General features: G+C 29.1%; 2 protein-coding genes across 4 annotated transcripts in view; one reads left to right on the top strand and one right to left on the bottom strand.

The window, feature by feature from the left end:
• LOC100169464 (insulin-like peptide receptor) overlaps positions 1–15,897 on the top strand; it is a 55,131-nt gene that overhangs the window by 6,809 nt on the left and 32,425 nt on the right. Inside the window, exon 1 of one of the 3 annotated variants that reach the window (XM_001942625.5) lies at positions 14,325–15,052. The exons of 1 other annotated variant lie outside the window; for it this stretch is intronic. The gene's annotated coding sequence lies outside the window, so the exon portion shown is untranslated. Of the gene's footprint in view, positions 1–14,324; positions 15,053–15,897 lie in introns of those variants that run through there. One more of the 3 variants, XM_029487730.1, reaches the window with a different exon arrangement.
• Edf1 (endothelial differentiation-related factor 1) lies at positions 1,225–3,447 on the bottom strand (the record flags this gene model as incomplete). The annotated part of the gene is given in 5 exon segments (NM_001162165.1): position 1,225; positions 1,228–1,322; positions 1,383–1,543; positions 3,044–3,095; positions 3,159–3,447. Coding segments are annotated over 5 exon segments (381 nt in total), but the record flags the coding sequence as incomplete, so codon positions are not given.

Here is a 15,897-nt window from a genome sequence, read left to right as displayed (position 1 = left end):
AAAAGAATCACCCGGTATATTCATAAGTAGAGCGCAAATTTTTAGGTTCTTAAAAGCTTAATATGATGCTAATATGCTCTAAAAAAAACCTAAAATATTCTCTAAATATGCTTTAAACTTTTAAATATGCAAATAATATGATTTTTTTTTTAAAATAATTCAATAAAAACAATATATAACTTTATAGTTATACAGTAGACACTATCATTCCTTTGGTAGGTAACAGGTAAATTATTAAGATATAAAAAATTTAAAACGATTCATATATAGGTTAGGTTAGATAACTAGTTCTTGTTTAAATTTCTTAACACATAATAGAATTTAAAAAAAAATTATAAATTTTATATTTTATTTATTATAGACTAATTTAATAACCAGGGTTCATTCGTTGGTTAGTCTTTTTTTTTACAGCAAATCCTGTTCAGTATATATGCTTTATAGGTGTCTCTCAGTTTGAATGTACCTCAGTTCATGGACAAATCGGTCCTCGGTGTACCTTGTTTTGTGAAATAATAATCACAATTTTCGGATTGGATTTAGCACTTGGTATATTTTTGAACTCTTATTCTCTTAATTTCTCTGATATATATTAACACGTTGAACGCCGACGTCGATTTGACATGCTCACGCCCGACGTGATTTGATCTGCGGGCGACCGTCGCCAATTGTAAAATTAGTAGATTTTACGAAATTGTCAATACGGTAATAAATGTCTGATAGAAATTTCAAATGTGTTCAGCTATACCCACCAAAAAAGACCCAATACAAAATAGGTTACTCTATGCCAACCACGGGTTGACACTGTCTATAGGAGTCTGTTCACTCGTGTAAACCAAAGGTTGACACCGGCATTCAACGTGTTAAAACCATCTCAAATCAATTGAGTAGTTTTTAAGACTTGTATAAGCTACCAACATACATTTGGTTTTAACTGTTGAGATATATTATTTTCTTTAATAGAGGCCATGTAAACACCAGTATTTGATGCATAATTAAGTAACCAATGGCAACAATTTATAAATTAAAAAAAGTTTCAATTTCCACAGTGAATCTCAAAATCCTTGTCAAATTTCATACTCATAGCTAGGGCAGTTCCGGCTAGGCGATGATGAATAAGTCAGTCATGACAAGTTATTTTATATTTAAGTGTTGCATTTAGTATAAACTAAATATAAATATGTTATTAGTTATTGCTGTAATATTTATGCTATGTATTTAAAATACTTACAAAGCACTTTTTCAATTTTTCCAATAACTAATTGATTAGGTATTCCACGTCCAGCTTCATAATCTTGAATTACTTGTGGTTTCTCATTAACTTTCTTAAATTATCAAAACAATTTGAGTATCAAACAATAAATTTAAATATATATGTAACTTACAGTAGCCAGTTCTTTTTGATTATAACCTTTAGCTTGTCGCCCTTGTTGTATAAGACGGCCTAAATCAATTGGCACTTTTTCATGTTTCAATTCCTCAGTTTCCCGATCCAATTTTGCAGTATTTTTTGTTGTAACTTGATGTTTATTAGTAGCTGCACCCCCTAATAAATAACAAATAAAAAAAAACTAATTAAGTAAATTGTATGCAAAATGATGATAGTTGTCAACAACTATTGAAAAAGAAAAAACATTTATTTGGATCACTAATTTTAAATTTGTATTGTACCAATAATAATAAAATTAAGTTGCTTAATATATATTATATAGTAACTAACAACTATACTCCAGCCCACGAGAGAGTATTACCGTCGCTCGACGAAAACTCATCCGATTCCGCGCATTCCCCACTACTCGGCATTGCCGACAGCTGTTCGGTAACGGTCGGCTGCGCTCAATGCTATACAGTGTATAGCGGTCAGGGAAATAGTGGGGGAAATGGGGCCTCGGAACGGTCTCCGCCGTCAGTGTGCATGCACAAAACGGTAATACTCTCTCGTGGGCCGGAGTATAGTAAGTAATGTAAATAAATCCCTTTAAAAATGCTGGTTTAATAATAAGATATTTGAATTAAGTACAGTGGAAATAAGTTTCTGACATCAATTGTAGTGCAAACCTGGTTTAATGATCTAAAAATTGAAGATCCTGGCCAAATTCTTGTAATAAATATAATTTTATATTGGTTATTATGACAACTTTTGTGTTTTAGAAAAATATTTTATTTATAATGACCAAAAAATAAAATTTAACTGCATCATTGAATATCCCAGTAAATGGACCGATCCTCCAGCAAAAAGCCAATGAATTATCTGAGGGCCTTTATTGATAAGCAGAATTTTAATTGTTCGTCTGGTTGGATTCAATTGCTTAGGATCAAGACATAATTAATATAAAAATCAATCAATACTGAAATAATACAAAATGGGCTAGAAAATACATGGTTAAAATTACAAAAAGGATATAATAATACAGATAAGACACGGCTTTCTTCATGCAATGAAATGTGCGTATAACATAAGTTATTATAATAAATTATTTAATTTTTGTTATCATAACATAATTAAGTTAAATTTTTGCAGGTGCCTAGAAGTCATAAAATGGTTTCTACTATATTTGATTTTCATCATAAGTTAAAATACTACTAATATGAAATTAGATAGGTATTCAAAAAAGCTCTATTTAATTCAGTAATATTATCATTTTATTTTAAATAAAAATACAAGGTAGCACACAATGTTTTCCCAATTTTTCATTTAACCAACACTGGAAAATGGTAAACATGTATATAATGTGATAGATTCAGTTGGAACAGTGGACCATTCAAAACAGATCTAATTGAACCAATAATCAATATAGGTAGGTGTATAACATTGAGTATTAAACATAAACAATAGTTTTTACTGTTTTTAGCCACTTCCAACACTGTCATCAAATAACCAAAAAATATAAAATAATTAAGAACCTGAATCCATATTGATTTAATCATTACATTTATTTCAGATATCCATTATTAAGCAACTGTCAGATTATGTGTATTTACGAGTTCAAGAAATAATAATTAACTTATTATGATATAGGTACTCCGAATTTTAATTTACACTTACATTTGACTTGAGTATCAATTACTGCACCCTCACGTCTAGCTTTGTTGATGGCCTAAAACAGTTTCCCAAATTATACATTTACAACATACACATTGACAAAAATTAAATAATGAACCTGTTCAGATTTCATGGTTGAAGGCTTTGGTGGCCTTTTTCTCAATATTGTCACTGTATTCCAGTCGCTCATGATGATATTTTATACAGACGATTTGAAATTAAGTTTTAATACCACAACGCAGTTCACACCTCTATGATGATTAATATAAAATATCAATCGTTTATAATCCTTTAAAATTAATTTGATGAGAAATGGTCTAGTAACAGGAAATATAAAATTGTGAATAATAGTTATTACGGGATGTAGGCAACGATTTGTTTTTGTAGAATTTATTATTTAACCAAGTTGAATAACCACAATAGGTAATAGGTTATCGGTGTCGCGTTGATGGGATGTCTCGGAAAACATATGATTAATAAAATCAAAGACGTTGCAAACTGATGGAATATGTAGTTTGTAAATACACAGAATATAACCAAAATAAATATCTTGTTAAAAACATAGACCAATTAAATTACAATGACAAATTTGATTAAAAATTTGTCATGCTATGACCCACGAACACGATTTAAATGTCCACGAATGACCAAAATCGAGATACGTTGTATTACCGGTAATCGAAAAAAAAAGTCACGGAAAAAAAAGTTCCGGTAAAAACGTCCAATGATACTCCCTTCATATTGTTCTATGTTCATATGGTATACAGTTGTAAATCCCAGCTAGGAGTCCCTTACCATTACTTATCACCCTTACTATCAATACTATCACCGTGGAAAATCGATATATCTATAAATGCAGTTTTATTTACAGTCGTAAGTATGGAAATTCTGATTGAATAGCATAATATTCGATTTGTTTTTTTCAAAAACTCAAAAATTATAAATAAAAAATTTTGAGGCAAATAAGTTTTTTAAATTTCTAAGATAGTCAAAAAACAATTAAAAAAAAATATATATTAAAATTTAATGAAAATTGTTCAAGTTGGAGCTAATTATTATTTTGAATTTCTAAGAATAATAGTTATGTATTACCTATGCATACAGCATTAGCAAAATAGGATTCGCATGTTAATTATTACAATCACTGAATCACGCTGATTTTTCGGCTAAAATTAAAAATAATTTATATCTTTAATCGTGATAATAAGCTATACAAACAAACATTTGGTTTCAAGATACAGGTTCATTTAATCGGGGCCATGTTGACATACCGATACGATGCATGCTTTTACCTCATCTACCCGAGTAACCGATGCCAAAAATTAATATAGAAAAAAATATACTAACTCTATTAATACTATTATAATATGCAGAATGCAAATACAGGCAACTGATTATACATTTTAAAAAAATTTTAATTTTCTCCGTGAATCTCAGAATCCTCGCGCCCGCGCGCGCGCGTGTGTGTGTATCGGGTGTCCAGAAATCTCGCAGTATGTCGGCTCAGCAAAAGTATATTATAATATTATTATTACACAAAAATAAATGAAAATTACAGAAGCCAGTAGGTACACTTTGAATACAATTTTTTATTCAATAATAAAATATAGGTATGGTACAGTAGTCAGTAATACAGCCACGGTGTTTTGATAAAACAAATGACCGTAGGTACATAAAATTTAAACTGTGTGTTTACATTAGCATTTTCTATACACCATAACATTTTCAAAATATTTTGACATATTTTGAGCTGTTTATGGACGTTTGTAGTATCCATTTTTTTTATTTTTTTTTCTATAAATATCAATAAAATTATTTGTTGGTTAAAAAAGTATGAAAATTTAATAGGAGGTTCCTATTATATTGTTTCAAAGGCGGATGAAAAAAAATCAAAAATCCATAGTCACAATTTTTTTTTATAATCATCTAAAGTTCAAATATTGACAAAATACGTAAAAATGACGAAAATTTGCAAATTATTTTGAGTAAGAAATTCATGAAAAATTTTCTTTTTAAATTTAAGATTTTAAAATGTATTACAAGATTTCTGATAAGTTTGTCTACCTTTTTCAAAAAAAAATGTCTACAAGCAAGTCAAATTAAATTTTTATGAGTGTTTGAAATTCATATTTTAGATTCTGAGTGGAACGATGAATGTATTGATTTTACGATGATGTGTGTTTTTTTTTTCATTTTTTATTATTTTTTTATTTTATTTTTTTTGTGTCTGTGTACACGATAAGTAGTCGAAATAATGCTATGATTTTCAACTTCAGTATCTTGTTCGATTGGAAAGTGAATATCGTTGGTGCAATGGGGAGGTCAAAATTTAAAATTCCCAGTAATTTTCAAAAGCGCCAAGAAAAACCAAAGAAAAATTAAGGAAAAACGGGAATTTTTACGCAAAATCGATTTTACACAAAATTGAATTTGGTTTTTGGTGTAACTTTAAAAAAAATTACCGTAGATACATGACATTTTGACTGAATGTTTATATTAGCATTTTCTATACACCATAACATTTTCAAATTATTTTGACTTATTTTGAGCTCTTTACGGACATTTTCATTTTCCATTTTTTTTTAGTTTTATTTCTATGAATGTCAATAAAACTATTTGTTGAGTAAAAATACTTGAAAATTTAATACAAGGCTCCTACTATATTGTTACAATGAGATTTAAAAAATATTAAAAATCCTTAGTCACAGTTTTTTTTTATTAGCATTTAAAGTTCAAAAATTGATACAATATGTAAAAATCACGAAAATTAGCAAATTATTTTGAGTTAATAATTCGTAAAAATTTTTCTTTTTAGAACTAAAATTTTAACATGTAATACAAGATTCCTTATAAGATAATCTACCTTTATCAAAAAAAAAATGTCTATAAGAAACTCAAATTAAATTTTTATGAGCGTTTCAAATTCATATTTTTACAACATTCGATATTCACTCGATTTATTACGTAACGATTTTCTTATTTTGTTGTAATTAAAAAACAAGAGACTGTAGCAACTTGAAAATTTCACTGAATGTTTATATTAGCATTTTCTATATACGATAAAATTTTGTAAATAATTTGACTCTTTTTGAGCTGTTTAAGGACATTGTAAGTTTTCAATTTTTTTAGTTTTTTTTCTATAAATATCAATAAAGTTTTATCTGTTGGGCCAAAAAGTGTAAAAAATTAATAAAAGGCTCCTGATACATTGTTACAATAGCAGTTGAAAAATATTAAAAATACATAGGAACAATTATTTTTTATAAGCATTTGAAGTTGAAATTTTGACAAAATTTATCAAATTTAAAATTGAATAATTATTTTGTATTTAAAAATTTATAAAATGTTCAACTTTTATATCTAAGGATTGAAAATTTAAAACAAGATTCCACGTAAATATTTAATTCTGTTGCCAAAAATTCTAAGAAATACATTAGCACAGTTTATTTTTATAGTCATTTTAAGTTCAAATTTGGACGAAATTACATATTAAAAAACCTGGAATAAATATTTTATTTATTTTGTTGTGATTGTAATGATTGTATAATATTATTTGTGGGTACTTGAAACTTCTAAAGTATACTATTACATATCTATGATGGTACCACGGTTTGTTGTTGATGTATAATGCGTTACCTGATTGATATTGTGATATGATTATTTTGGAATTAATTATTAATACCTATTATAGGTCAATTTTTTTTTAATACTATAGATAAGTATACCTATAATAGGTATGTCTAATACCTAGACTGACAAACCGTCTCCACTCAGAATCGTTTTTCTTATCCAGTGATATTATATCATTGAATTCAAATTTAATACTATCCATTATACAGTGACCCACTTGTAACCTACTGTACAGCAGAGCGACATCCACTTACCCACCTTTTTTTTTATGAATTTCAAGAAGAAAATCAAGAGAAACGCTTGATATGATATGTTTTATTTTTTAATTAATGTTAAAAATGGTGGGCAAGTGGGCACCGCTTTGCTGTACAGTGGGTATCGAGTGGGTCACTGTAATGGATGTGTTAAATTTGATGTGCAATTTCAAGTATCTACGGATATTCGTTTTTGAATTACAAGAAAATAAGAAAATCGTTCCATGAGAAATCGTTATAGTTTACGTGTGAATAACCAATGTCAAAACAATTTGAGCTCCAAACGCTTATAAAAAATGAATTTGACTTTCCCATGAACTTTTTTTTTTTGTTAAAATATAATTATGTTAAGTTAGAACCATTTATGAAGAATATTAAATTTGAAGTTTTTTGACTAAGCAAAAAAGTTTTATCGACAATAATAAAAAAACTAATATAAAACCAAAAATTTCGTATGTCTATGCGAATAGCTAATAAAAGTGAATTTACATACAAGTGTAGTCAGTTGTCAGTAGTATATTCTTAAATACTTAATATTCACACAATTTATTTTTTCTGGAAAGTATATGACATATTGCGCGTAATTTGTAATTTGAGTAGGTAGGTCGTAGGTACAATATTATACATTCGTCCTTCACCTAATCACCTATAATAAGAGAGGAGTCAGGATATTTTATTATTGAAAAACAATTAATGTCAAATAACTGTAATTTCAATACATCGGTGTACAATTTATTTTATTTGACTTATTTAAACTATCCCTATACATCTATTACGTTATTGAACGATCTTTTAAAGTGGCAATTTAAATCGCATTTTTCATAATTTTTTATTCAGTTAAAGGGTTAGAAGTTATAATAATAACATTTCATCAATAATTTTAGTAATGGGACGTTTTTGAATAATAAAGTTGAATAGGAAAATAACATGACCCTTGAATTCAATACGATGAATACAATAATCATTCAGTGGTCATCATATTTACAGTCGATAGGTAATAGATAATAGTTATATTTAACTTTATTACAGTTTATATTAAATATATTATTTTCAATTTACTAATTTTCTATTCGTTATTTTAGCTTGACAAGTTTAAAATATGCTAAGTATAAATGATTAGGTCTTGTAGAGACCTAGAACAATGAACCCGATATTTAAACTTTTCACTACCTATGATGTTAGATGTTAGATAAATCACATTACAATACCTCCGTTCTAAATATTTAAATATTTGGTTTTGACTGATGATTTTCCCCGAGTACTTTTTTTAAACATCAATCTAATTACACAACTGTTACATTTCGATAGACCACATCCATTCTATAATATTGTAATTTATACTAAATGTCACAAAAAATAGGCGGACTGCGTTAAGCGATTTACATTTTGATTTACATTTTTAGGTATAGTGTCGTTTAGATCAGTGAACAGAGTGCGTTCCACTTATATGAAAACAGTGTTATTGGTTTTTCTTAAATCTACGACATACACTTACACCGATATGCTAAACAATAGAAGAGTTGTATGTTGTGTGTGTTATGTGTATTGTATACACTGCGATAGGTTCTTGATATTTACACACAAATGTTAACATGTGAAGATTAGGTACCTATATAGGGATTAAATTAAAATCAACGCGCCTTGCTAAAAACAATGTGACGTATTTTATTGTATCTGGTAGAATAGTAGGTATATTGGTATATAGGTACTTACAAACATGACGTATATAGTTGTACACCAAATAATAATCATTAAAGTAAAATTTTTTCTTTGAATTTTGTGTATGATTATATTGGAAGTTGGTTTCATTTATTTTAATTAATTTTGAACAGTACCCAATAAGTTTATTCTTAATTTGTAGGAATAAACCTCAAATACCTATGAAAATACCATTACTTGTAATATTATTAGCATAAACCGGGAATATAAAATATTGTTACGTACATAAAAGCTCGAAGAACATAATTTTTTTTAGGGTATAAATCAAAAACGTAAAGAACCCAAAAACAATTTTTAATTTAAATAAAACCCAAAACAGTGGTTGAAACCTTATATTATTTAAATAATTTTTTTTCTTATTATTTTCTTAGATACTTAATCATTACATTCAATAGTCAATAGATATATAGGTATCTAAGATATTATATTACTTTACTGCTTACACTTTTGAATAATTTAGGATTTGGATAAGATCGAGGATAATAAATAACTTTGAATTATAAATAATTATTTTAGTTTTCATAGAAAAAAAAAACAAATTGAGTGTACCTATATATTATTATTTATATATTGTACTAACGTTAGTACTAATGGTACCATTGATCAGACTGAAATGTTATATCATACATAATAATTAATAATATTATAGCATTTAGTTTCATGAATAATGCAGTATTGCTTGAGTTTAGGATGAAATTGTTGAGTTGAGTTTATGTTTATTTTAAACATTTATCTTTTTAATTAATTATATTTATTCAAGACACGATTATCTATTTATAGTTCTACAGTTGTCAGTTTCCATGAGATAAATTTATATCAATATAAGCATTTGGTAGACATTTATGATTTGTTGAAATATGTATATATTTATGAATTTAAAACAAAAATTACTATAGACAAGTTTTTTAAACGAATGTTATGAGTATTAAAAAAAATTAAATGCGTAAAGACTTTGGAGTTATTTAGTTAAAAATAATATTAACTATCCAGATTTATGTTTCTATAATTCCCCACAGTTATTGATCTTTATGTATAGTAAAATGTATTATTAAAAATTAAATTGAATATTATTATTATTTAATTTTTTAATTATTTTTATACAATATTATGTATCTAAAAATTATTATTTATTAATGTTTAATTCAATAATTGTATTTATTTAAAACAACTACTGCAGTTTAGGATATACAATTACACCTATGTACTATTATATTACATGAGGTAGGTATACAAAATATTTATAATAAGAAGTAAAAAAAAAAAAATGTACATACATTGTTTTTAAAATTGTATATAGGACTAAGGAATTAAAAATAGTTGGTTGCTTCAATATGGTTATTTTTAAATCATTAAATCTTGACATTGTTAAAAACGAATAAAAAAAATATATAAATAGGTAGTTAAAGATTGATAATTGAAAATAATTTAACACTTGCTAATTTTTAACAATATTCAATTCGTCTAGTATAAAACAATAATTGTTATATAATTATACCTAATACTCGACACGCAATAGTTCATTTTAAATTTAACAAGTTGGATTTATTTTTGGATAGTATAATGGTGTCAATGTGCTGCCAAAACTTAATAGAAACGTTAATTCCATATGAACACTTAACCTTGTGTTTTTAATAGTGGAATAATGGCAAAATTTTACTTTTAAAATAGGTACCACTTGTATATTTTGTATAATATCACTTATCAGTGCTAAAATAATTGTATTATTGAAATAGATTTAGATAATATTATATTATATTGTAATATTATGCATTTGAACTTTGAAGTACTTACATATATTAATTTATTATTTAACATTTTTACTTTTTACTCAGTAAGCGCCCGCAGAAAAATATAAAAATTAATTTAGATTTTAGGTATTACCTATATAAGTATAATTTAGTATATTATGTATTATATTACATTATATTAGGTACTACGTACATTTTTGTTTAGGTAATAATATTATACATTTTCAGAATAGAAATAAAATTGGACACGATATGTGTCGTTGTATAATGTTTATTAAAAAGTCATAATATGTTTGTACTTTTTCGTGAACATTTAAATTACTACTATATTTATTCTTATACGCGTATTACTTGACTTATCAGCTTCGTAGTATTTTTATTCAAAGTTTTCTAAATTAAACAAGTAAATAATAAAATTGTAGTTTGGATGCTTTACGGGCTATATAATAATGTACAGCTTAATATTTTATATTTTGTGATGAATAATGAAATGAATTTAATGTTTTTGAGAATGTCTTATGAACATATCTTAGAAATGAATATAATGAAACTATGCGATAAGTGATTCAACTGAATCATATAATTATCTCAAGAATTTCTGTGAATGAAATAGGTACATAGCTTATACTTGATAATCATTTTGTGCGTGAGAGAATAAACGTAATATAATAATATTATGTAAAGTTTAATTGATATAGTTTTCAGTGGCGCCAAAATAATGTACTTAATATATTTACCTATGACTGCGACGGTCATAGGTGAATCAAATTGTGTTAATACAATTTGTATTCCGTGTGTCGTGGGTGTCAACATTTTATGTAGATGTGTGATGTGTTTTAGGTAAAATTTTGGACTTCAGTGCTTCTGATATCGTTTTTACTAAATGTTTGAGAGAATAAAGATCTAGAGTTCTGTCCTGGGTTACACTAATGATTAATGTCCTCGTGAGTAATGAGTTACGAAGTATGTGTAATATTTTGTTAATACTATATATTGGTTTCTATTGTAAAAACTGTTTTGTGAAAATCATTTATTTTTTTAAAAAACAACATTAAAATAAATATATATATATTGCAGTGTGTTGAAATCTGATCTCTAATAGTATATTCATTTCACTAAGTGCTTTGATGGTGTTGTGGGTTTATAATTTGCTGCGTATAGAATATGGATTAAGTTAGAAACTATGTGTGTATACTTTAATGTTTAGTATACCTACTTATGTAATCCTGTGTATCCTTTAAATAAATTTAACCGAATTGTGATGTTTTTGTTAACGTTTCAAAACTCATAAAAATCTGTGACTTGTAACTTAACGGTGTTAACAAACTCAATGTGACTGACGAAGAAAAGGAATTTGATTTCAATTTTAAACATTTCTTAATATTCTCCATATTATATTAACATTGCAGGTTTTGGAACAAATATTTAACCCTGAGTGGTGTTTTTGACTGTTGATTATTGTGTTATTTGTGTAGACTGTAGACAACCAAAGGCGCAATACATTATAACTGTGAAAAACTTAATATCGCTTCATATTTCCAAATAACTGAAATAACTTTATAGGTATTTAATTTGCTTGTTGAAAACAACGATGTTTAATAATAACTTTTAAATATACATTTTAATATATTTATGTGTATACATATAATAATATGTATATAGGTGTACACCGTGAATAACTTGGAAGGATTGACTTGACTTTAAATTCAGGAAAATCCTCTGTAAATATAGCTTAAAGGTTGAATATTTAATTAAGAACTAAACCCTGGCGTTGTTTGTACTTGTATTTTTGATTAAAAATATAATGAGTTGAACGAGTAATAATAATAATAATAATAATATATTAATATTAAATACATTAAATTCGCATTTTTTATTAATAAATATTCATAATACCTATATTCTTTTATCCAAACCTAAACGTAATTTTGTATTGCTAATTTATTCCAATAGATTTTGAAGTAGTATATTAAAATATTAACATTACAACAGTACACACTCCACTCCTCATCGATCCTTTATAAATATTAATTCTCAGTAGGTAGTGTTATGTGCATATTTTTCTTCGAGTCTAAGTCGCTTTCAGTCAGAGTCGTGCACTCGTGCGTGTACTAGAAGCAGGTTTTAGCAATCCTATTTACGAGAGAGAAAGGCCGAATTATAGGATAAAAAATAGTAAATTATTCGCATATACCATAATACATACACGTTCAAACACGACAGCCGTTAATACATTTCGAGAAGTTTTAATTATTTGAAACATAACCGTATATTTCCGAATAAATTTATTGGGCGAAAGGAGTCCGTGGCATGTAATATAAAGTAATATAAACAGCTGATTATTAACGTTATCGAAACCTGCTGGTCGGTGCTGACGTTTTGTTGCAACGCATTGCAGACAAAAAAAAAGAAATAATAAATATGTTCAACAGACGCGTGGTGGTACACTATATAGCTGGTAGTGCATCAGGAATGTTGGCGGAGACTCCGGACTGCAAATGTGAACCGAGTGGCATTACTCGAAGTTCCAACGGCAGAGCATAGTAGGTGTCTAGTGTCTACTATATTCGTGCTGACAATAATCAATTTTAAATATTCTTGATATAAATTGTATCGAATGTATCGTGTACCATATACGTCGATTATTCAATGTTGAATAATAATATAAATTAGTGTCTTGGAAGGTGTAGCCATGAAATATGACTAAATTATCCGTTAGGAAATAATAAATCATATTTTGTTAGTTTAAATTGTTAATGTGTTCTCTTCGAACTAATGCTCTACATGATCTAATAAATGTCTACAGCGTGGTTCAGTAAAGGATAACAAGACAACTGTTTCACGGATTGTATTTAAACACGATACTCAAAAGCTAGTAGTGGGAGGAGTTGTCTGTCCTGTGCTTGGAGGGGGGTGCGTCGTCCGCCCTTGGACGCACTCTCCGAAGGACGGTTATTTATTCACTTTGTTTCACGAAGGTTATTTTTAACAAAATATATTTTCAAAGGTTATATTATTATAATTGTATAGACCCAGAACATTTAAACGGTGATGGTGTCATAATTTGAATGGAAGGTACTTTTCTTTTTATTTTGTGCATCTTTTCTCAGTATTGGTACATTTTCAAAGTGCTTTTTTGCATATATATTATATGTAGCATTATTTATTTATTTTCATTATACGCATATTATCTGGTGGCATTTTTACAGACCTTTTAAGTAAGTTAAGATTTAAAATATATGTGAAGTAATTAATTACACAACATACCAAGTAATGATGACAAACAGTGTACAAGTGGTCTAAGGCTAAGATTTTCTAATTATATACACTCAATACATTGTTCATCGCTGGCCAGGGATCCCTGCACCGAACGTCACAGCTGCCTGTAATACGATATAATATTATATAGTTTTGCACCATTTGCACTTTATAGAGCAGTGGCAGATTTTTTTTCCGTTACTTTTTGCTCGACTCAAGGGGGTCGGGGTATCGCGTAACTCGCACGTAGGAATGCGATTCGAAATACAAAACACGCGAATTACATACCACCGTGTCTCGATCGGGTCAGCCATAATAATAATAACAAAGAAAAATAATAACACCGTTGATAAAAAAATAATAATAACAACAACAACAAACAACAAGTGGAAAACCACACCGGTGCGTGTGCTTGTGCGTACAAAATACTATTATATCGTATATCAATCGCGTTTTTTAGGCACACACACAATGCCTATTTGCACTGTACGCGTCTGTTTCGCTTATATTATTATTGTAATAATTATTTTTCGTACACGCACGGCGGCCGCAGACGACGTCGGCTAAAAGCGACCACCACGCCGCCGTGGCGCGTTCGCTTTTCGTCGTTGCTACGGCCACCGGAGCGCCGCCGCTGCCGTCACGGCCGCCGTCGCAGCATGGCCATTCCGTTTCGATTATCGGAGCGCGTTTAGGCTTAGGACTCCGTCGGCGAGCGTCGTCGTCGTAGTGGCCGCCGTTGCGGTTGTTGTTGCGCGCCGGCTATTATTATTATTAAGAATATTATTCTTTGCGTACCGCGTGTGCGTTGCGTCCGTCGCACTGTCTCTCGACTCTCGTCTCTCAGTAGTACAGTACTATTCATTGTAATCGGTCGGTCGGTCGCCGTTGTCGTGTCCGGGAAACAGGTGGTGTGCCGAGTGCGCTCGACTATTATAATAATACTATTATTATACTATTATTACTATGTTATTATTTTAATTATTAGTACCTATAATAATAATTATCATTATTATTATATTTTTATTATTGCTGTGTGTGTGTGTTTTCCTTATCGGGTCGTCGTTGCGCGCCAGTCATCAGTACACGTGCAGTTCTCGCATGGAATTATGTTCGCTTGCTCGTAGAGTACCGAGTTATTTCGCTGTCGTCCGTCCACTCCGACTGTAGTGTCGTGTAATCACACCACGTTCGTGTTTCGCAGCGTTCGGACCTCGTTTCGCGTTTTCCTCGTCGCTGTCAACGGCGATTTCCACGTTTCCGTTTCATTAGTATTCAATTTGCATACCTGATTATTGCTGTTTTGTAACGCAACATCAAATTTTCCGACCACCTCTCTTCAGAGGCAACCCGTCGTCGTTTCTCGCACGGGGCACGCCTATACACATAACATTATTGAATCGGTGAGTAACCCTGCCTGCGACACGCACGCGCCGCTTTTATATTATTGCCATTTTTGTTGTTGTTGTTGTTATTGTTATTGTTTTTACGACATTTGCATTATGTATGCAGAATACTGTGCTTAAGTTTGAATAAATAGAAAAGGGATTTAAAAGTGTAAAAAAAAATGTACATACTTGAATAATATTTATATGTCTTATTGGTGATTAGGATACTATGTAAGAAGGGGCTATGGGTAAATATTAAAAAAAAAAAGAGGGACTCGGTCCCCTCCCTTCAGTTCAAGCAGCATTGTAAGTGTATAATGATAACAGCCAGTGAGACGAGATGAGGACACCTTATGTAAATATATTATAATATACTCGACTTACTCCAACGCCATTATAATTCCATTGTAATTTGTAACGAGTCGTATTCGAATCAATGTATCTGTATAACAATCCTAGGACGGAAAGTTGTATCCGTGTCAATAGTTTGTCAAACCAATGGGGATGATTAAAGTAATATGATAATAATACATTAATATACAATATTGAATATTGGCCTCACGTCCGTCATTATTTTAAATAAATACATGCATGCGAGCATGCATATTAATATAATACAATATTGAATAATAATAATATAGGTAGCCCGCAATGGTGAAACCCTATTATTTTGGATTTTTTTTCGTATTATATTTTTGGAGCCTTTGAAACACAGATATTGTTGTATTCCAGGCTCCAGCGTATAACATTATTGTACACCACGTGTGGTAAAATACACACACGTATAAGTATCGATCGACGACGTTTTCGGAAGTTGTATGACGTGTACCGTGTACGCTTGTAGTCAGTCGCAGAGGCAA

The sequence above is a fragment of the Acyrthosiphon pisum genome, chromosome A1 (assembly GCF_005508785.2).
Source record: "Acyrthosiphon pisum isolate AL4f chromosome A1, pea_aphid_22Mar2018_4r6ur, whole genome shotgun sequence".
In the NCBI taxonomy this organism is placed as follows: Eukaryota; Metazoa; Arthropoda; class Insecta; order Hemiptera; family Aphididae; genus Acyrthosiphon; species Acyrthosiphon pisum.
The sequence above is the reverse complement of the archived record's forward strand: the minus strand, read 5'-3'. Positions and strand labels throughout refer to the sequence as shown.